The following is a 23,921-nucleotide window of genomic DNA, read 5'->3' as shown; positions in this document are numbered from 1 at the left end:
AAGCGATTGTAAACAATAATGACATTTTCCTTTTGATCGGGAGTATAATTCAATAGGATTAAAAAGCTATTCCTAGTCTGGTTAAGTGACTGCTAGCAAGAAAGCACGTTTTTACGTCTTCCTGCGAGCAATTACTTGGATGGAATATCTGAACATGCAAGAAAAACTTTTAAAAACTTGGAAAGTGTTTAGCGGTTGTCCCAGATTATAATCTTCACCACACTGATCAACTTGTTGCAAGCAGAATATGACGGGATCACCGGATTTCTACGTCTGGCGGAGAGGCTGGACGTACGTGTTCGTTGATAGTTCCATCTTCGGCGGCTTGAAGGAAGTGTAGGGCATATCGCAGACTTACAATATAAGAACCGGCTAGTTTTTATATGGCATTAGTCCAGAAACTAGCCGGTTCTTATATTTCATCTCTGCGATACTCCCTACACTTCCTTCAAGCCGCCGAAGATGGCACTACCAACGAACTCGTACACCAGCCTATCCGCTGGTAGTCCAGAATCTGCACGGTCCTTTATAATTTCCCTACACACTTGATTCAAGCCGTCGAAGATGGCGTTATCAACAAACTCATAATTATGCTCACCAGCCAGCCGGGCGCGTCTTATTTTTTCGTACCACGGCGAGCCCAGATTCCAGTATGAATTCATTTTCATACATAACAAACTACGTAAGCTTGCAAAGAGGTCACAAACAATTAGACTTATTTTATTTTATTATATTATTTATTGCTTTGCCTCACTATTTATAAAGGTAAACAAAGTAAATAAACTGAGATTTGAACCCTCACGGCAACTCCAAGATTCTATTAGAAAGACAGTGTCCTTACCGTTTGAGCTAACGATGAGTTGATGAAAGATTGATTTGTATAATTACCATCACCCTATTGACCACCCTACCGGATTCCACGTGCGCATGCGCTGGTTTCCTTCGCGAGTGCGCATGCGCAGGTTTCCCTCGCGAGCTCAATCCGGGTTCGCCGTGGTACGAAAAAATAAGACGCCAGCCGCGTGTCCTAATTTAATGATCACGCCATCATCGGCTGGTAGCAAGTAGGTAGGGAGAGGTAGCGTTGGTGTGGTGGAGATCAACTAAACCGCTGGGCGTAGAAATTCGGGGATCACGTCCTGTTCTGCCTGCAGTAAGTACGGTGAGATCGGGGTTGGGGTGGTGGAGATTATTAAATATTAAATCGATCAGATTCCTGAGTAATATAGCATCAGTGACGGTATTTCTTTCGGAAGGCATTACTTAATCACTTTGTAGTGGAGGCATATTTCTAAAAAGTATCCACAACCCTAATGCTAACCCTACTTGTTGCACATGGAAGTGTTTGCACGGAATGTGGTGGCAAATAGCTACCCTAAGTAAATTACACTAGTGGCTATTTTTTAATATAAATATGCAGCTAATATTGAGTAAATGATCCATTTATCCGGTGGTTTTCATCTTGCTTTTTAAAATCATAAAATTATTTTACGTCGAGATTGCGCTATTCAATTTAAGGAGCTTCAACGTTGCATTCGTGAAACCTCCAGTGAAACGGGGCAAAAATATCTTTTGTTTATCCCAATAAGCGAGTTCACGGTTGCAGTCTGAGCATGAGCAGATAAAGGTCATTGCAGAACAAATTTTAAAATACACGGAGACGAAATACTGGATACATGCTCATGAAAGTTATGTAACATTATTCATTCATGCAAATTCAGTGCACTCCATGGTACACAGGTGGAAGTATTCTTTGAAAAGGGGGAACAAAGGCTATTTATATAGCATCTCCATCGCTGTAGGAGTGATTATTTCAAAATGTACAAAGTGGGACCTCTTCATGTTTTGAAAATCTGTGGATAATCGGGGTCATTGCAGTAAGGTGCTAACCGTGAACTGGTCTATTGGTATTTCACGACTTGGGCGACCAGGCTAACTATTGTCAATCAACTTTCACTACAACTAAGGTCTAATAACATCAACAGAAATCTAAATTCTAAATTATATTGCCTAAAAATACACTGCTATAACTAAACTAGTCCAGAATTTGGCATATTTAATTTTGATCTCCACCACACCAACGCCGCGACATCCGCCTACATACTTGCTGTTAGCCGAAGGATGCGTGATCATTAAATTAGGACTCCCAGCGAAAAAAAAAATAGGGCTGGTGAGCGTATAGTGATAACACCATCTTCGGAGGCTTGAATGAAATATCTTGAAAATAATATGAAGAACCGGTCAGATTCTGGGCTATAACTAACCTGGCGTACACTAAAGAAGAGCTTTGGAAGCTGTAATATATTTTGCCCATTGATATTGAAAGACGTACTATTTGCACGAACAAACCCTTGTCATTCACTGTGAGCTATAGCAAAATAGAATATGTGCCTGTAAACTAAGACTAGTTTGAAAAAGTTTTTTAGAAGAGTAAAGTAGTATTTTTGTTGCTCGTATGATTATGATTACAAAGATAGACAACTTTTCACTTGTTTATCAAACCATTATTGACATTCTTCTTTTTGATTGTTTGTTTGTTTTTTGCGCTCCTTCTAGAATCAAGCATCGATATCTTATTTTGATGCAGTCATTTTCTGTCTCTCTGTCAACTGATCTTTTTGTGTAATATGTAAACGCCCCTTAGATTAATGCCTCCTATAGAAAGGAAAAGAGCACTTGTGTCATAATCTCGAGGCATTTCCTGTTTTCTTTCTTGTAAAAGTTGGCTTTCTTTACATTTCGCTTTTTAAAAGAGCTATAGAATTTCCCGCATTTTAAGATTAAAAATGAAAACCCACACCGATCAGATATGTTGATGTTCTTTCCTTCTAAAACATACATTCTCGACACAGTCTCTGTTCTCTCGTTTATAAGTGAACTGTCTTTGGAATTCGATCTTTTACCAAACGAAAAGCACCTCATCATGAACAGATCTTTTGTTCAACGCTCATCTCCTCTCCGCCCTACTGATTCGGTCTTCAGAAGAAAAAAAATCTCACAATGACTTTACGTGTCTTCAATCGTTATTTTCTCCATTAAAAAAACACCTGTTTCATGGTCTCGAATCAGTTTCTTTCAGTCTATCTTTTTCATTTTTCCTTCTACTTTTTAAAAATAGCTAAATAAATCCCCGTACATTAAGAGTAGGATTTATAAATCCCCTTGAGAAGAATACTAATTAAGACATGCACATGCAGCCCAGGCTATTATTGACATTGTTTTTTTCTTCTTCCGGTGTTTAAAATATCACTGTTTAAAAGAATGTTGTTTAAAAAAGTAAACAACGTTGTTCAAAATCGAAAAATCAGTGCTCGATTGACTTAAACAACTATGTATTAAAAGACAAAAATATTTAATTAAACAGAGTTGTTTAAAAAGTCCCGGGGGCGTCGTTGATATTTTCTCGATACGCGATTCCAATTTGCGCTCACACATGCGATATGCACAAAGTACGTACATAATACATGCATGCAAGCATGCAGTGCTAGTGTGCAGTGCAAGTGCATACGAAAATGGCGGAACAAGGGCAAGGCGACAACTTGGTTCTTCTCGGCTTCGCCGATGGGGTTTAGGTGAAGTTTAGACAAATAATAATGTTGTCTGTCACGGCCATGAAAATGATGAACAAATGTTGAAGTAAATTGGCAACAAGCTCTGCATGTTACAGTGTATAAATCGTTGTGATTATTGCAGGAGTGGTTCCAGTAGGTCATTTCACAAATTCAAACAACCAGATAATAACCATTAAACAGTTCTGTTTAAAAGTTAAGCAACTCCTTTTAAACAACCCAGTTGTGCAGTAATACTGAATAAACAACAGTTGCTTAGTAATTTAAACATTATTGTTTAAAATTTAAACAACTTGCGTTAAACAACCGAGTTGTGCAATTTTATTACTAAACAACTGTTGTTTAAAAGGTTTCCTAATTTTTAAACAACTAAGTGTTCAAAATGTAAACAACCTTAATTTGTTTAATTTTTAAACAACGTTGAGCGATTCACCGGTTAACTCGGGGTTGTTTAAAATTTTAAACAACTTGTTTAAGTTTTTTCTAACAGTGTAGTCACTCAATTGATCTCTCTTTAAAGTTCCTTTCTTTTTTCATCGCTTTTTTAAAAGAACTTTAGAATTTGCCTATATTTAAATTGTTAATCACGCACTTGATGTCTCTAAAAAAAATAATTTCTTTTCTTATTTAGAATTTCCCGCTATTTGAATAATTAAAATTTCTTACTGTAGTTACAGGACGGTTCCCGTTTTTTCTTTTTTCTTTCGTTTTTTTCTTCTATTCGCTTTTAAAAGAGCGGCTTTCTTTTACAATATAAGCTTATCACGGGACAAAACTAAGACACTTCTCTACGTGACTGTCACGTATATACCCATGTCTATTTTTGCATTGAGATTTTTCTTTGTAGGTAGGCCTACCCCTTTTTTTTTCTTCCAGAAAGTGACTCGTCTATTTTTGCTTTGAGATTTTCATTGGAAGGTAGGCCTACCCCTTTTTTTCTTCCAGAAAGTGACTCGTCTATTTTTGCTTTGAGATTTTCATTGGTAGGTAGGCCTACCCCTTTTTTTCTTCCAGAAAGTGACCTTTTAGTTCATCCCCCCACTTTGAAAAAGCCATCCACCGCCCCCGTTCTGTGTACAGGATTTTAAATGGCCAAGCTAACCGAAACGGCTAAAATATGAAGTAACAAAAGACATGTAGAATAATTTTTGATGGAGATTCCGGACATGACAATGATTTTTCTTAGAAATCATCAATAATTCTGGAATCTAGCCTTAAAAATGACGGCTCAGAACGCTCAGAAAAAAGCTCAGTTTCGGAGCTGTACTGTGCAACTGTTTATAACGTCACTGCAATAGTCTCTCCGGTGAAAAGGAGGGTGACTTAGATATTAAAGGTCTTCAAAAAGGCAAACTATGATATTAATTGGGAAAAACAAGACATTTATCCGAAAAATTATATGCACTTTATAATCCCAGTACGTTTCATTTATGGATTACAATGAGATTGTAAGATCTTTAGTTGCGGGACCACTCGGATATGCCCGCAATAACGTCAAATGCGTCATCAAGACCACGTGACCGTATTACCTTTTTCGAAGGGCGTAGCCCAGCAAGCGTGAGAACTGTGAAAAATGGATGGTTATTATCATATTTTTGTCAATACAGAAATTTTCTGAAAGATATATAAAATGGAAACACTGGTAAACATTTTTTATCTCAGGGGTGGTTGAGCATCTTCATCCTTTTATCAATCACAAGTGCCACAATGCTGTAACAAAATGTTCGGATCCAATTGACAAATGCAAGGATTTCAGTATCATATACTATTATCAGATATTCTGTTTTGTCACTGGTAATACTTTTGATGGAACAGGGACCCAATTCAAATCATTTTATTTACAAAGTGAAACGGTGCCTATCGATTGTCATATTCTTTTCTTCTTGCTTGCCATTCTGTTGCACTGTATGCCTGCATAATATGTCGTGTTCATACTGAATGTGAGTTATATTTGAAACTGTACATGCATATCACTGCCAAATGCGCAGTCATTTGAATTTGAACGCTATGCGACTCGGCGCCATCTTGACTCGTCTGAGGCTCAAATTAGCAGTAGATATTGATGAATTAATTTTCTTCCGACAAAGTTTTCACTATCGAAGGGTTTTCTACATTGTCAACGTTCTTTTGGAATTCAATACAATTATTACGAAGGTAAGAATAGCAGATGAGGCCTAGATTGGGCGAGATTGTATTGTGTATCGCTTTGATAGAGTATGACAAATGCGGGATTTTAAACACGAAAGTGGGATAAAAATGTAAAATAGAAAAAAACGAATGTATGTGGGTAGACTATGTAGTTTGGAAGTGTATTTTTCCAAGTTTGTGTGAAAACGTGTTAGAGGCAAACAGATTGACAAAAGTAGGTAATATTAGTTTATGGTGTGGATCAAACGGAATGAAGCAGTATATTTTAGTTCTATTTTGTCTATATAATCTGAGGCTTTAAAGCTAAGTTTGTAGCAGATTCCCTGTTCTCTCCTCCCTTTGCTTGATATCTATCTTTGCTTCTCTCTCTCTCTCTCCCTTTCGTGTGTATACATGTATTTCTGATCATCTCGATGTCAATGGTTTTACGTATTAATGAGCCTTGTTCTTCAAGATTGTTTGCTTTCCCTTGTAAGGTGGTGCCAAAGTAGAATTCCCAATAAGGCTGTACCCTGAATTCGATGCTTCCTTGTTATATCTGTATGGTTAAGACTACCATTTGAATTCTTTGACAACATTCTGAAAGCCTTGTAAACTAGTAGCGCTAGCAGCATAGATTGACTAAGTAGGGCTATCATAACGTGCAGGGGGTGATGCATGGTTGACCGATTCTATTTTCCACAGTCCATTTTGGGAACACAAATTCGGTCCCTCCGACCCCGGAGTGGGAGGGAGGGGGGGGGGGGCTTTTTTCTTTATCTTTTCTCTTCTATTTTCCTTTCTCTTCTTTTTTTCCTTTTTCTTCTCCATTTTTCTCTTCTCCTTCTTTCTTCCTCTTCTCCTTTCTTTGTTTCTCTTCTTTTCTTTCTCTTTTTTTTCTTCCTTTTTTTTGCGCCGCCAATAGGGGGGGGGGGGGGCCGCGGCCGTTTCGGCCCCCTGGATCCGCCACTGCTGTGGAAATCTACAAAATATGATCAGATTAATTTTGCTCCTTGAATTTGAGGATCTGTTACTTGTAAAGTCGAATTACTGTAAAATACCACTCAACATATATTTCATCACCTCTTTCTATGTTTTTTTTAGTGTTTCCTTCCTTTTTCTTATCACATTTCCTGCTATATGTTTCCTTTCTACAGTTCGACTTAGCCAACTTTATGTTATGCTTTTATAGCTGGAGTGAATGAATTACATGCCATATCTCACAATATTTGTTTGGGTGTTTGTTTGTTTTAATTTGAGATTATCTGCAAGTTTAACATGAGTGAGGCTATCCATGAGCACTAAGTATAAAGACAGGGATGTAAAAAGTGGATTGGATACATGCATTTCTCTTGTGTACGAGAGCAGGCACGTAGCCAGAGTTTGATATTTGGGGGGGGGGGGCACATACATGTAATCGATCGAGGTCAAAAAAGGGGTCTACAAAATTTCAACCGATCCTGGAAATAATAGGGGGCACGCGCCCCCTCGTGCCCCCCTGGCTACGCGCCTGTACGAGAGCATTTGTCAATTAATCTATGGGTCATAATAAGTTCGATGTTCCCTGTATGAACCTTTTTTTTTGGACTACATACCATGTCAGTATTTTGTGTTTTTGCTTCATTACAAGAGACAAACTGACAGTCTGGGAGAAGTTCACATTCAGATTTTCTTTCTAGTTAAGTATACGAAATCCGTCCCATTTTTAAACGGTTAGGCCTCCGTCATAGATCCCGCCGTATTTTTCTTTTGAGGGGGGGGGGGGAGGTGTATAGGCACGTCAAGCCCTTTAAAATACATGTTTAAAGAAAATGTCGGGAGGCTATTGGGAAAGGTTAATTACAAAGTATTTGTTAATTGATGTATACGCTGAGGTTATAAAATCATCAAAATAATGGAAAAAGAGATTCGATTTTAGTCACGTTCAGTGCTCACATAAATGGGGATATAGGACATATACATGTGCCTGCAAGTTTGGTTCAATATTTCAGCTATTTCTCGTAATATTTTAGATCTAAAGGCATTTGCAGAGCAACTCATATCAGACGAGAAAATTTGAAAATTGCGCAGACAGTTTTTTCAAGGTCATATTAGAAGCACTATACCGGTACAATTTTTGACATTTTCATCGGGGGGGGGGGGGGGGGGGGCTATAGCCTCTAGGCCTTTTTTTTACCTTTTCTCTTCTATTTCTTTTCTCTTCTTTTTTCCTTTCTCTTCTCCTTTTTTCTCTTCTCCTTCTTTCTCCCTCTTCTCCTTTCTTTTTTCTCTTCTTTTCTTTCTCTTTTTTTCTTCTTTTTTTTGCGCCGCCAATAGGGGGGGGGGGGGGCCGCGGCCGTTTCGGCCCTCCTGGATCCGCTACTGCTGTGGAAATCTACAAAATATTATCAGATTAATTTTGCTCCTTGAATTTGAGGATCTGTTACTTGAAAAGTCGAATTACTGTAAAATACCACTCAACATATATTTCATCACCTCTTTCTATGTTTTTTTTAGTGTTTCCTTCCTTTTTCTTATCACATTTTCTGCTACATGTTTCCTTTCTACAGTTCGACTGAGCCACTAAGCGGACACTTTTTTTTTTTTTTTTTTGGAGGTAAAAAAAAATCGCAACGACTCAGCCAGCCGAAAAGTCGCTCAGTGGGGGGGGGGGGGGGGGGGGGGGGGGGGGGGGGGGGGGGGGGGGGGGGGATGGGGGTAAGCGGACACATTTTTTTTTTTTTTTGGTCTCGAAATTTCTTAATTTGACATTTTTTGTCGTTGGGGGGGGGGGGGGGGGGTAAGGTCACCTTATTTAGGTTAGCCGTGGGTATAATTTATTTTTTTATTTTTTTTTTTTTTAAATAATAAAAAAACCAATAATAAAAAAAAAAAACCAAAGGGTATCTCTCAATACGCTCAACCAGGGGCGTACGCAGGGGGGGGGGGGGGTTTAGGTTTTTTTAGGGGGGGTTTACGTACATAAAAATATCAAAGGGGGGGTTTGAACCCCCAAACCCCCCCCCCCCCCTGCGTACGCCCCTGGTTGAGCGTATTGAGAGATACGCTTAGTCCTCAATCTGTTCAGCTCACAAATTCCAACCTGGCCTGTCATTGAGAAAAGAAACGGCAAACACAACAAAGGACTAACTATTCCATTAGTAATATTGATTTTTTTTAAAAGTAATTTTGATTTGTGTACAGCGTTTTGAAACTTTTATGTCACAAGCGCTATTTAAATTTTTCGTATTATTATTATTATTATTAAATGTATTTCTGATCAATCAAGAAATTCAACATAAAAATAGTTTTTAATAGAGGGAAGATGGCGTACTTCTTTATTTAAAGCATGTAACTTTTATGTATGGGTTTGATACGCCCTACATCAATACAATATAAACATATAAGACGAAACAGAAGAATAGAAGAAGAAGAAAGGAAAAGAATATGAAGGGAAAAGGAATAAGATCTAGTAAAGTTATGGCTAGCCAGGCGCGTACGCAAGATTTTTTCAAGGGGGGGGGGGGTGGGGGTTTGGGGGGTGCATATGGAAACGTTTGCTTGTATTTGTCTCATAAAAGAAGTTGAACACAAACTGACTCCCACACGGTGTTGAGTGCTCAGGGGTCACAGACCACTGGCATCATCGGGCAGGTAGTTCCATTATGTGAATGGGTAAATTAACTATTACAAAATGAGGGGACACATTACATTGTACAATAGGGACACACATTGTTTTTATTGTGCAGAACATACTCTTAATATTGACTTACTTATTGCATGAAACTATAAAACCAAAATGCATTTTGTATTCTAACAATTGGAGTACAAAGAATGATAGCAGGTGAATGAAATGCATAAACACCACAAACTCCTGGGGAGGAAGCATTCATAAATTTGAATACATATAGTTGATAAACGACTCCGATGAAACTATAAAACCAAAATGAATTTTGCGTTCTGGCAATTGGACTACACAGAATGATAGCATGTAAATGAAATGCTTCAACAGCAACACAAACACCTAGGAAGCTAGGAAGCATCCATAAATTTGAATAATTTAGTTGATAAACGAATCCGCATGTGGACGTTTGTTGGAGCAGAAAGCAGTGGATTCTTAACAACACGAACCCATTTAACAGAATGTCGGAACGTAAATTAAATTTTGGGGCGGTTGGAAAATGCATCTTAATTCTACCCTGCGACTTTAATGGTACGATCCAGTAAATTAAAACAGTAAAATTACTCATTAAATAAAACCCAAAACTTCAGTGATATCAGAAAAAATATCTTATATCTTACTAATAAATCTAAAAGATATATAAACATTGTGAAAGTGTCGCATTTCACGATAAAATACACCGATTTAGCGAACATGACGTCATTAGTGCGCTTGCATCCCTTGGAATTCAAGGTCAAAAGGTCAATTCAGACGCTGATAAGTGATTGGTCGAGCCTTTTTGTTACCTTTATTCCGACAAAATTATACAATCAATCAAAACAAGTTTAATACCAAAAGAAAGCTAACGATTAGCATTTTCATTAACCGCTTGCCCCAAAGTCGCTTGACCACAGTGAAACGAGTGAGAGCTTGCGAGAGCGGCCAAAGTGTGATTGAAACTCGCTATTTGCTCTTCTCCAACGCAAAAAGAGACGACATTGTGCTGGATAAATGTATTTTTTCCGACAAAAGTACAAAAATTTGCATATGGCCTTTTATATTATACTTTATGAAATGTTACCCGAGTGATTTGCGGGCGCCCCAATGCTGGAAAGAAACGCATATTTTAGAAAACTTCACTTTTTCATGGAAAAATGCTTATTTGTTCTATACACGCAAGTCAGATTGAGCGGATGATACAACGTTTCCATTTGGTCTCGAAATTTGAACATTTGACATTTTGCTCCGTTGGGGGGGGGGGGGGGTAAGGTATCCTTTTTTAGGTCAGCCATGGGAATATTTTTTAATTTTTTTTTAAAAATAATTAAAAAAAAAAAAAAAAAAAAAATCCAAAGGGGGGGGGGGGTATGGGCGTTATGGGGGGGGGGGGGGGTTTACACACATAAAAATACCAAAGGGAGGGGTTTAACCCCCCAACCCCCCCCCCCCCCCCCCCCCCCCCCCTGTTTACGTGCCTGAGGCTAGCGTATAAGTATTCCCATGATATTACTGGAAATATAATCAACTAGCAAAAGTATCAAAGAGCACAAGGCTAAGTCCCAGTCAGCGGTCAAACGATAACAGTGTGTTGATCGGGGTGGTTGATTGTATTGGTATGACTAACCTTTTTTTCGGGGGGGGGGTTGTTGTAATGTGTTACGGCACCCTTAAGCTTTCTCCTTCTCAGTATGAGTCTGCGGACATTGAGGGATTTGCTATTACATTGCTAGGAGCTTAAAGGTTTAGGTCCTAAATTCCTTGTGAAGAGGTGGTACCAAACAAATTAAACCCTTTTTTCTGGGGGGGGGGGTGGGAGGGGGCTAACGTACTATAAATACACTTATTGTACGCCAGATAGAACATACATGATTTAGTGGCTCTTGGGTGAAAATTAGAGTCGTTAATTTGGAATAGTTTCTCACTCTTCTTCTTTGACTCTCCAGTAATCAACATGAAGCTTCTGCTTGCATCAATGGTCCTTCTAGCCGTGGCATTTCGCGGCTTAGATGCCAATGTGTATCTTCCATGCCCTCAGTTCTGGCTTCCATTTAACGGGAACTGCTACCGTTACTTCGGGGAGCGGGTCCCTTGGGCAGAGGCTCGGGATCGCTGCAGGGATCACTACTCCTTCAACGGACGGGCTGACTTAGTATCCATCCACACGGAACAGGAGAACGCCTTCGCTTACGAACTTTTCCGCTCTTCTGCAGACTTTACAAGGGATCATGTAAATATGGATGACCTACTTTAGCTTAGACTGTTAATTAAAAGGAAATCTAACCTTGGTAGCAAACTGCTCTACAAGAAATCACGATAATCAGAGAAGCACACTGGTGGAAGTTTGAAAGAAATCGGGCAAAATTGAGACAGTTATGAATTTAAAAATTTACAATCACTATCGATATGGGTTATACAAATTGGCTGAATCGGTATTTAGTGTCTATGTGATGTAGTAGCGGAAAACTTTCCCTCTTGTGCCAAAACACAAAATGACTGAAATTTCAATTTTTGAAAAATGTATGACTTGGGATGATCTTTTCTTTTTAGAGGACCTTTAAATAATGTACTCTCCATAATACATTTTGACTAGTGCCCAAAGGGTGAAGGCACATGGGTGAAAAACAGAAATTAGCGATACGTTTGTACACAACAAATGAAAGACTTATCCGTCACTACCGTGTTAGTCAAACAAAGTTTAAGCCTACACCTATGAAATTGCTAATTTTTTAAAAATCATCTATGAACAGTAAACTATTATTCACCTTATGAAAGAGTGTTTTTTATCCCGAATCATTTTGGTATCATTTTTGTGTGGTATGTGTTCACGCTTGTATGAACAGGAGACATTGTTCACGAGAGTGCGAAAATCGACTTGCGCCAAAGTTGCTCATGTGATGTTTGAATAAAAAAAAATGGGATTTGGGTATTAAATCGGTCATTGCAGATCCAAATAACATCCCAAACAAAATTAATCATGCCACACATATCAAATATCGAATATCACATATCAACGAACATGTGTGCGCGCGTGGGTGCGTGTGTATGTGTGTGTGTGTGACTTTGCTTCTGCAAAAAGCATATGCAATTAATCTCATTTGATACATTAAATTCATTCTCTCACTTTAATCCCAACATATCACATACTGTAGGCATCACTTTGGCGCAAGTCGATTTTTGCACTCTCGCAAACAATGCCCATACCACACAAAAATGATGCCAAATGATTTCGGATAGAACGCTCTTTCATAACATGTATAACAATATACTGTTCATAGATGATTTTTAAAATAATAAACAATTTTCTAGATGTAAATTTGTGTATTGACTCACACGGTACATCACAATCCACTGACAAAATTGACAATTTGAGATTCGGATAGGTGTAGTGATCTCATATTTTCATATATTCATAACTTTGTTATTATTGGACCGATGTATTTCCAACTTTCGCCATTCTGCTTATCTGGCTTTTCTGCTTTCATTCAAATGAACGTATTACAATGGTTGGATTGCCTTTAACAAAAAAAGTTTCCTGGGCATGGCTTAGTTAGAAGGGTTAGTTCCGTTTAAAGATAAACTTGAGTTCTGGTTTAAAAAAATGAATTCTCACAGAATCTAACGAAACTTACACTGAATGTTCAAGATTACAAATAAATGTCAAGTGCCAAAAATTTTTGGAAGAAAATGTATACTGGCTGAGTGATGAGAAAGATAAGGAAATCAAGGTAGTACTAGCCCCGACACCATTTGTGTTTTCCCATATACATCTTTCTGTGTATAGTGATTGTTACGTTACCAAGACTGGGCCAAATTTATGATGATTTTGATGACTCCAGAACCTTGCAGTACACACCAATACTTACATGCTATATGATCAATTTTTTCTGATCCATTCCACACCTTTTCTTTCACAATGCCATCGCATTACCGGAACTCACCTTTATCTTTAAGGTGTGTCTAGCTTATGTGTAACGTATGCCTAACTTATGAAGAGGACGTCGGCATGCGCAAGTACGAATGTCCTCTGATAGTACAGCACACAAATTGGCCAACTCGGCTTCAGTTGGAGATACTCTAATGCACATTCTTTGTGTTTTCCCAACAAAACAATACAGAATCTTTGTTTACACGGCTCCGAGCAATAACTTACAAGGACGCCCTTTGATGAATGCAAAAAAAAAAAAAAAAAAAAAAACATAATCTGGGATTTCCGGCCAAATTCGCGTGTTTGTCATTCGAATTCCTTTACTTTGCATTTAAGTTAGCGCAGATCGGCTTTGCCATGCCAATTATCATTCAATTTTCCAGTTTTTGTATTTAATTTAGGATTTTGGTCGAAGGGTTTCATAGATCTGTCATTCAATTTAGAAACTGCTCAACTAGCATTCAAATTAATATTCACTTGTCGAAGCGTAAGTTTTATCATTCAAATTAACACCTGTCATTCATATTCGTAAGATTTTTATTAAAGTAAGGAATGTTAGGGGGAAGAATTGCAACAAATTGTTACAGTTTTTAAATAATACAGTTAAAATGCATGATTTACCATTGGGGTCTAAGCTGTTGTTCCATTTATATATTTTCAGGACAATGCAGATGGGTGAAGTCAGACATAAGGTAAAGAAGGGATATGGCATTTCTGCACGGACATGTTCATATACCCGGGAAAGGTGGGGGTACCCTCAATCACCTTCTTTTTTTTTTTTTTTTACTACAGACTCGGAATTTTACAAAAGTAATTCACATCGTCTCTTATACCCAGCACACCCCTCTATTTTTCTTAGAGAGTTTCATAGTTTACTTGCCCGCCAGCAGATCGATGGCTAACGACATGGCTAAATAATGAATCATGTTCAAATTGTTAACTCTAGTCCCTACCCCAGTCAAAATATTGTACCCTTCTTCCATAATGAAATTATGATGAAATTATGATAAATTTATGATAAAACATCAGTAAGACAAACAACTTCCTTACATGAACATTTACAAATATACTGAGACCATCAGGTCCGTAGATGCAAGTCATTTTTTTCTTCTTAACAATCAAACTTAAATGCTGATGGATATCAGATAAATCTAATAAATATAAGTGTATAAATGCAAGAAAATGAAATATGATAAAATACACATGAAAAAACAATCTTGAAAGAAAAAGAATGAGCTATAAAAAGTGTGTAATAAACGAGAAATGTATATTGACCATCAATTTAAGTGCACAAAGTGCTTATTTGAATGCTACAAATGAATTAGAATGCTAAAAGTACACCGTCGCGTTGTCAGAAAATCGTGTTGCGCTAAATCGAATGACCAAATAGCGAAAGAAGCACCTTGTTCATTAACTTGAATGAAACATACGTAGATTCTAACGAAAAATCCATAGATTTGAAAACTAGAAAAGGGAATATAAACCCGAGATATACCTGACTGCACTGATACCGTCGAATTTGAACGCAAGACAAATTCATTTGAATGACAAACTCGCGAATTTGACCAGGAAATCCTATAGTAGCGATGTAACATGTAAAGGGTAAAAATACATTAGGTTTATTAGCTATATAGTGATACACAGTTTAAGTAAGAGAGAGAGAGAGAGTGAGATAGAGAGGGATAGAGGGGACATGGTGTAAAGAGAGCGGTATAGAGAGATAATGAGAGAGAAAGAAAGAGAAACAAATGCAGAGAGAAAGAGGGGAGAGAGAAAAACAGATAGGGGCTGACTTAGTACATGTAGAATATTTAAGATTTTAGTACGAGGGTTCTCTGGCAATATATATACATAATTACACACACTGTATATGTGTGATTTTTTTTAATGGGATAAATAACATAAAATCACTTTAAGTAAAGGCTCTTTTATAGTGACAAAGCAGTAAACACTTTGATGTGCCTTTTAATATGATTAATTAATAATGACGGATAATTCCAGTGAAAAATAACTTGCAAGTAGTATTTGAACACATGAAACGTAAGAAGGAAAGGGGGCACATAACCCCCCCCCCCCCAATGAATTAGGGGGGAAGAAAGAAAGAGCAAATAGAGAGAGGGGGAAGGGGATAGGGGAGGGGGGAGAAAGAGAGAAAGAGGAAGAGAGAGAAAGAAAGAGGTAAAGAGAGAAACAGGTTGCAGGGAAGGGAGAGTAGATGAAAGGGTGAAATGGCGAATATAAATCGTCCTCAGAATTTATTAAAATTCGTGACACTACAACGGCATATTGTTCTATTCATTTGAACCGTCAAGAGTATTGTTTTCTTTTCCAATGTCCCACCATGCTAATGTTATAGATTACGGGGAATGGCGTTCGTTCGGAATCCAGCCCTGCACTAATGTTCTTTGGCAAGACATTAATCTATAGTTGCCAATCTTCACCCAGTAATCAATGGGTAGGAAGCCCTGGCTATAACTAGGGTAATAATGTATAAGTGCCACGAGTAACAAGGCGCCACGGATATGAGCGCTATACAGTGCGACCCAGAAAAAACGAAACCGAGAATTATCTGTTTTTTCATAACTTACTCACAATTATAATTTAAAAAATGACACATATTTATAAAGCTTAGATCCTCTTCTTTCATTTAATGCAACTCATATGATGCATATTTCACGCATGAGTGATTAAAGGCACACTGCCATACTTGTAGCTTCTTGCTCCCTCTATATAGAAAACTTCCCCAATCGGTGCCTGTTGGCCCCCCGTGATCCTCTTTTTCTTATGTTAAATGAGAGCTGAGTTAATGAGATAGCCACCTGTCACAGTGACCTCGCTGGCTCGCTGGGCGGCCTAATCTCTTCTGGCTGAAGTAGTAAAGCCTGCCTTTAAAAGCAATTTGAAGGAAGGAAACCAAACAGTCATCTAGCGGGCGGTATCTGAATTTCGAAGAAAAATTCACATTTCCAGAAAGTTCATTTTCTGCTCTTTCATATGACACCTCAATCAGGAAAAAAATAGCCAGGAATGTCAAAGTTCTGTTTGTTTAAAGTGATGCTTGCATTTCCATTATTTGATTTAACAAGTTCGTTTTCACTGGCTGCCTGCCGTAGCAACAAGGAGAATCGACAAAAGACTTAACCCTGTTTCATTGACAATCAGCCATGCATGAAGCCTTTCGTCTATGTCTCATCGACAACGAGACGGAGTTAGTAGGTATTCATTGATTTTAAAAACTAACTTTATTTTCATTATTGCCAAGTTGAAACTTTGATTCGACAAGGTTATCAAAATTCAATGCTTGGAAACATTCTGTAATTAATGATTATTATAAATTACAAAACGCTTAAATACAACCCCGGCATAGCACATGAAGAGCTCTCCGAACGCTGCTGAGATGTGTGAGATCACAGTATGGACATGATTTGCACAAGCAGACGATGTCCCATGACATCTCACACATTTTCAGTGCCTGTGTTTTCATCTTCTCTTGAGTTCTTTCTCTTACTTCACTACCGTCAGGCTAAATATATAATATATTGCCTCACTCTAAACCCCGCGCATGGTTTTATTTTGATGACAAATGCAGCTATACAAAAATAAAGGAATATATCGCTCGTAAACAAAATAACAAGCCATTGTATATTCAACTGCACACACCGCGGTATGTTCGTCAAGAGGGAACAAATGCCGTCCTTAATATCATTACGGGTTTTTTTTAAATTTGAAAGTCTGGTTTCTTCGATTGTTAATTAACCCCTATCCTGTGTATTTACAAGCAAAAGATTTTAGTTATCGGAATGGGGTCATATCCCTTTTTGAATGGTTTGACATGCCATTTCATTTATATGCACTAAACTCATCATACTTTGACAAATAATAGCTTAGCAATTATGTTCATTCTTTATGGGATGTCGTCTGCTTGGGCAGTATTGATCCATATTGTAACGTCATTAACACATCGTTATTTTTCTGGCGAATCTCTCGTATATCACAGCTGCTATGGGGGTGGTTGTATTTGTAGTTTTAAAAAACCATCCGTTATGTAGTTGACCTAAAACTTGTACGATGGCCAACTGTTAGCTTACCAGTTTCTAGTGATACATTAGTTGATATATTTGTGATTTTCTTTGAATTTCACCTTTAAGTCTTTTGTCAATTTTGTTTGTTGCTACGGCCGGCAGCCAGTGAAAACGAATTCGTTTGATCAAATTATGGAAATGCAAGCATCACTTTAAACAAACAGAACTTTGTTATTCCTGGCTTATTTTTTTCTGATTGAGGTGTCATATGACAGAGCAGAAAATGAACTTTCTAGAAATGTGAATTTTTCTTCGAAATTCAGATACAGCCCGCCAATTGATTTGTTGGTTTCCTTCCTTCAAATTGCTTTTAATCACTCATGCATGAAATATGCATCATACGAGTTGCATAAAATGAAAGAAGAGGATCTAAGCTTTAGAAATATGTGTCATTTATTAATTATAATTGTGATTAGGTTATGATAAAACATCGATAATTCTCGGTTTCGTTTTTGCTGGGTCGCACTGTATAAGAAGCCATTATTACTTGCAGTTCATAAAAAATAGTACATTCACTCTTCTTCTGATCTAAACCTTTCTTCTGATCTGATGGTAATGATTTTTTTTATTACTGATTTTGGTGTTGTTGTCCTGGACAGAGTGCTTGGATTGGTGCCTACCAGACAATACAAGACGGACCTTTCATTTGGTCTGATGGATCTGGTCTAAACTTCGAGCGGTGGTTGCCGGGTGAGCCGTCCAACGGTGGTAACATTGAGGATTGCGTCCATTTGTGGCGTAGGAACGCAGGGGATGAAATCCTCCGGCCTTGGAACGACCGTCCCTGTGAAAGGGACACGCCTTTCATTTGTAAGGTGGTGTCAAATTAGAATTCCCAGTTGGCTGTACCCTGAATTCGAAGCTTCCTTGATATATTTGTATGGTTAAGACTACAATTTGAATTCTTTGACAACATTCTGAAAACCTTGGAAACTAGTAGGGCTATCATAACGTTCAGGGGGTGATGCATGCTTGATCGATTCTATTTTCCACAGTCCATTAGTCAGTATTTTGTGTTTTTGCTTCATTACAAGAGACAAATTGACAGTCTGGGAGAACTTTACATTCAGATTTTCTTTCTAGTTTAGTATACGAAATCCGTCCCATTTTTAAACGGTTAGGCCTCCGTCATAGATCCCGCCGTATTTTAAATAGCCAACCGTTTTTTTGTTGGGGAGAAGTGTATAGGCACGTAAAGCCCTTAAAATACATGTTTAAAGAAAATGTCGGGAGGCAATTGGGATAGATTATGTACAAAGTTTTGTTAATTGCTGTATACGCTGAGGTTATAGAATCATTAACATGATGGAATAAGATATTCGATTTTAGTCACGTTAGTGCTCACATAAATGTGTGTATAGGCACTTCACGCCCTTTAAAATACATGTTTAAAGAAAATGTCGGGAGGTAATTGGAAAAGGTTACTTACAAAGTATTTGTTATACGCTGAGGTTATAGAATCATCAAAATGATGGGAAAAGAGATTCGATTTTAGTCACGTTCAGTGCTCACATAAATGGGGGTATGGGACATACACATGTGCCAGCAAGTTTGGTTCAATATTTCAGCTATTTCTTGTAATATTTCAGATTTAAAGGCATTTGCAGAGCGACTCATATCAGATGAAAATGTTGACATGATATTGTTTAAACAAAATTAACACATTAAAAAGAATGAGACAAACTCAAAAATGTCAATTAAAGATGCTAGATCCGTAATGAGTACCTTCAGTTATAATTAAGAAGGCTACTTTAAATTGGTCTTAGACTTTTATCATGGTGTTTAACTGTTGTTCTGAAATTCTAATCATTTACCTTAGCGTCTGTAGATAAGAGTGAAATTTTTTTTTAACTCGCCGTTTTTTAAATGAAATAACTTTGCTGTGGAAATCTACATAATATGATCAGATCAATTTTGCTTCTTGAATTTGAGGATCTGTTACTTGAAAAGTCGAATTACTGTAAAATACCACTCAACATATATTTCATCATCTCTTTCTATGTTTTTTTTAGTGTTTCCTTCCTTTTTCCTTATCACATTTCCTGCTACATATATCCTTTCTACAGTTCGACTGAGCCAACTTTATTTTATGCTTTTACAGCTGGAGTGAATGAATTACATGCCATATCTCACAATATTTGTTTGGGTAGTTGTGTGTTTGCTTGTTTATTTTAATTTGAGATTATGTGCAAGTTTAACATGAGTGAGGCTAGCCATGAGGACTAAGTATAAAGACAGGGATGTAAAAAGTGGATTGGATACTTGTATTTCTCTTGTGTATGAGAGCATTTGTCAATTAATCTATGGGTCATAATAAGTTCGATGTTCCCTGTATGAACCTTTTTTGGACTACATACCATGCGCATAGGACTAAATACTGCCCTTGAATATGATTTTGGCAATCTTGGAACTTCAAGCTTAATCAATTCGTGATGGAAGCAGTGACCTACAAGTTATACCTATCGTTCCTCATATGGTCTGTAGATAAGAGTGAAATTTAAACTCACAGTTTTTAAAAAATATCTTTGCCATGGAATTCAAGAAAATGTGATCGGATAGATTATGCTTCTTGACATTAAAAACATGTTTTATGAAAAAGTGAATTATTGTAACGTACCACTGAATATATGTTTAATTATCTTTTTTGTGTTTGTTAGTGTTTCCTTTCTTTTTTTCGCATTTACTGCAACATGTTTCCTTTCTACTGTTCGACTAAGCCAACTTTATTTCATGCTTTTATAGCTGGAGTAAACGAATTACAGGTCATAACTAACAACATTTCTTGTTTGTATGCTTGTTTGTTTTTATTTACGATTGCGTTCAAGGTTAGTTATGAGTGAGGTGAGTAATGAGGACTGAGTAAAAAGAGAGGGATGTATAAAGTGGATCGGATACATTTATTTCGTCTATGTATGAGAGCATTTGTCCAGTAATCTATGGGTCGATGTTCCCTGCATGATTCACTTATTTCGGACTTGATTTCATGCGTTTAGGACTAAAGACTTACTTTAAACTAGATCTTCACTATCATAAAAACTTCAAGCGAACTTTTTTTTTTATGGGAGCCATGACCTGCATATTATACCCATCGTTCCCTAGTACCCCCCGGCAGGGCTCTGCCCCTGGACCCCATCCGTAAAAACAGAAGTAGATCACAAGATAAACAAATGATGTATAAAGTTATCTTTAGGAGAGAGAGAGAGAGAGAGAGAGAGAGAGAGTGCGTGTTCGTGTTTTATTAATCAAGACGGCTTCTTGAAGGTTCTGATAATGCCGAAGTGCTACAACTCGAGAGCTTTCAGAGACTAACCACCCCTCCTCCTACCAGGTCCACGTGGGGACTCTGTCACTGCACAATGGGAAGGGCTCACTCTACGCCTGCAATGCGCTTTGCGTTAAATTTTGCTTCGTCACCCCCTTGAAAATCCTGGATCCGGCACTGCAGAGATGAATGGCCATAAACTTGTGCCATGGCATTAGTAAGTAGGACAGGAACTTGTAACATACGAAAGAAAAAAAGCAAGGAAAAGTCCTCCTTTTAAAAAATGAGCGTTTATCAATCTGGCAAGCGTTTGTGAACAATAATGAAAATATCCCTTTTGAATAAAAAGCTATTCCTAGTCTGGTTTGAGCAACTGTTAGCAAGAAAACAAGTTGTTGCTTCTTTCTGCTAGTAATTACCTGGTTTAGCGATAGTTCCAGATTATGGGTTTATATGGCATTAGTCCAGAAACTAGCCGGTTCTTATATTTGATATCTGCGATATTTCCTACACTTCCTTCAAGCCGCCGCAGATGGCACTATCAACGACCTTAGTCCTTTACGCCGGGCGTAGAAATTCGGAGATCACGTCATGTTCTGCCTGCAGTAAGTACGGTGAGATCGGGGTTGGGTTGGTGGAGATTATTTAATATCGAATCGGCCAGATTCTTTACTAATATTGCAACAGTGACGGTTTTTCTTTCGGTAGGCATCACTTTATCAGTAGTGGAGGCATATTTCTAAAAATAGCCACAACCCTAATGCTAACCCTACTTGTTGCACGTGGTAGTGAATGCAAAGCATTTGATGTAAAATTGCTACCCTAACTACATTACGCTAGACAGTGGATATCTTTTTAAAAGTAGAAACATGCAGCTAATACTGACTGAATAATCTATCTATCCAGCAGTCTCTATCTTCCATTCATAAGTCAAGCATTGAATTTACAATAGGAAGGCGCTATCCAATTTAGGGAGCTTCAATGTTGCAGTTGTAAAACCTCCCGTGAAACAGTCTTTTCTTGGACTTTGAAGGGCAAATAAATCTTGTCTTTTTTTTTTACCTAATGGGCATTTCACGACTTGGGCGACCAGACTAACTATTATCAATCAACTTTCACTACAACTAAGGTATAATAACATCAATAAAAAAAACTTAATTCTAAATTATATTGCCTAAAATACACTGCTATAACTAAACTAGTCCAGAACCTGGCATATTTAATTTTGATCTCCACCACACCAACGCATTATGCGACATCCGCCTACATACTTCCCAATAAGCAAAACACTAAAAAGTAACCTCTTTTGGATGTGTATTTTAAGTGATTTTAAAGTATGGTGCCTTTTGAACTAGATTTAAACGTTATCGACACGTGCCTTCATTTAAACAAAAAAGGTACTCCTGTTCACGTTTTCATCTAACCTAAAAACCACCAATTTATCACGCGACTGGAGTAACGTGATTCCACTTACCTCTGTAAATCAAGTGTTTATGACCAAATAACCACTTGACCAAGCAACGAGTTTTTTGTCCGTTAACCGATGGTGGTGATAAATAAGTAATTATTTGGTCTTGTAAGCACCTTTATCGATGGTTTCACAGGTTATCCAAGGTTGATGGTAATAATCACGTTACTTACACCGGCTAATCGTCTTATTGTTCTGTCCGTGATCCTCTGGTTATATTAAATTAGTAATTCTGAGGTGTCTTACACACCTCTTTAAATGGTTTCAAAGTTACTATAACTTTCTTGGTTATGATCACGTAGCTAAAACTGATTACTAATCTAAGCTGTGAATCCGTGATATTTAGGTGTGAAAAATTAGTAATTATTAGGTGTCTTAAAATACCTATTTAAATGGTAGTCAAAGTTGCCAGCAGTTCCGCGGTGATGATCTCGTGACTCAAACGGATTATTAATCTAAGCTGGGCATACGTGACTTTTAGGTGTGAAAAATTAGTAATTATTAGGTGTCTTAAAACACCTTTTTAAATGGTTTCAAAGTTACCATAACTTTCTTGGTGATGATCACGTAGCTAAAACTGATTACTAATCTAAGCTGTGAACCGTGATATTAAGGTGTGAAAAATAAGTAATTATTAGGTGTCTTAAAACACCTATTTAAATGGTTTCAAAGTTACCATAACTTTCTTGGTGATAATCACGTAGCTAAATCTGATTACTAATCTAAGCTTTGAATCCGTGATATTTAGGTGTGAAAAATAAGTAATTATTAGGTGTCTTAAAACACCTATTTGAATGGTATTCAAAGTTGCCAGCAGTTCCGCGGTGATGATCTCGTGACTCAAACGGATTATTAATCTAAGCTGGGCATCGGTGATTTTTAGGTGTGAAAAATTAGTCATTATTAGGTGTCTTAAAACACCTATTTAAATGGTAGTCAAAGTTGCCAGCAGTTCCGCGGTGATGTTCTCGTGACTCAAACGGATTATTAATATAAGCTGGGTATTCCGTGATTTCTAGGTGTGAAAATGAGTTATATTTGGGTGTCTTGATGGTTTCACAGTTACCATTTAAGTTCCGTGGTGATAATCCCGTGACTGTTGGCATATTTCTATTTTCACCAGTTGATAACTGACTGTCAGCACATTTTCATTGCGCCAGTTGATAACTGGTTTGTGTGCATATTTCCGGTTGCACCCGTTGATGACTGACTGTTGGCATATTTCCAGTTGACACCAATTAATTTGCATATTGAATATGGGGTGCGTGCAGATCTATGTTTTTTAAACAATTTATCTGAATTTACAGCATATTTCTTAATTACTGATGATTTAGTTTTATGCAATTCATTTCGAAAATACTACAAATATAAATTACCAGTTATTAGGACATTTGGCTACTTCGTATAAATTACATTTAATTAAACGTGAATAAGGCAAACATTAACTGTGAACTAAAATAATTTCAATAAAATACAAGTATATGAACAAAATTAGATTAATTAAATTATGTAAGTCTACTTATTACCAATGCCTTTACATTGGAAATACAGACGTAGGCCTACCAATATTGAAGTGTTGTTGCCGTTCAACTGGTTGGAAGTTTTACCATATGGTTCTAATGGCTCAGCTAGACCAATTGAATTCTAATTGGCCTGGATCAACTGGACCATTTAGCCCATTTAAATTTCCGGTGTTACCATTTGGCATTAACTGGTTCATCAACTGGACCAGTTGCAACTAGCTTTCTCTTCTGGGATGTTTGCACCCACCCCACCCCCACCCCCTCTAATCCCAAACTGCTTCCGGCGCATGGAAGATCCAAAACACGATGTTTAGAAACGGGATGA

The 23,921-nt window shown here is 37.5% G+C and overlaps 1 protein-coding gene across 1 annotated transcript; it reads left to right on the top strand.

Moving 5' to 3' along the window:
* The first annotated feature begins 5,607 nt into the window (after positions 1-5,607).
* Positions 5,608-19,919, top strand: LOC754967 (C-type lectin mannose-binding isoform). Its single transcript, XM_030983769.1, has 3 exons — positions 5,608-5,723; positions 11,280-11,563; positions 17,943-19,919. The coding sequence occupies exons 2-3, from the start codon at positions 11,288-11,290 to the stop codon at positions 18,171-18,173; spliced, it is 507 nt and encodes a 168-aa protein (XP_030839629.1). The 5' UTR covers positions 5,608-5,723; positions 11,280-11,287; the 3' UTR covers positions 18,174-19,919.
* The last annotated feature ends 4,002 nt before the right edge of the window (positions 19,920-23,921 follow it).

This window comes from Strongylocentrotus purpuratus, unplaced genomic scaffold (assembly GCF_000002235.5).
Source record: "Strongylocentrotus purpuratus isolate Spur 01 unplaced genomic scaffold, Spur_5.0 spur5_scaffold_13, whole genome shotgun sequence".
NCBI classification, from domain to species: Eukaryota; Metazoa; Echinodermata; class Echinoidea; order Camarodonta; family Strongylocentrotidae; genus Strongylocentrotus; species Strongylocentrotus purpuratus.
The sequence above is the reverse complement of the archived record's forward strand: the minus strand, read 5'-3'. Positions and strand labels throughout refer to the sequence as shown.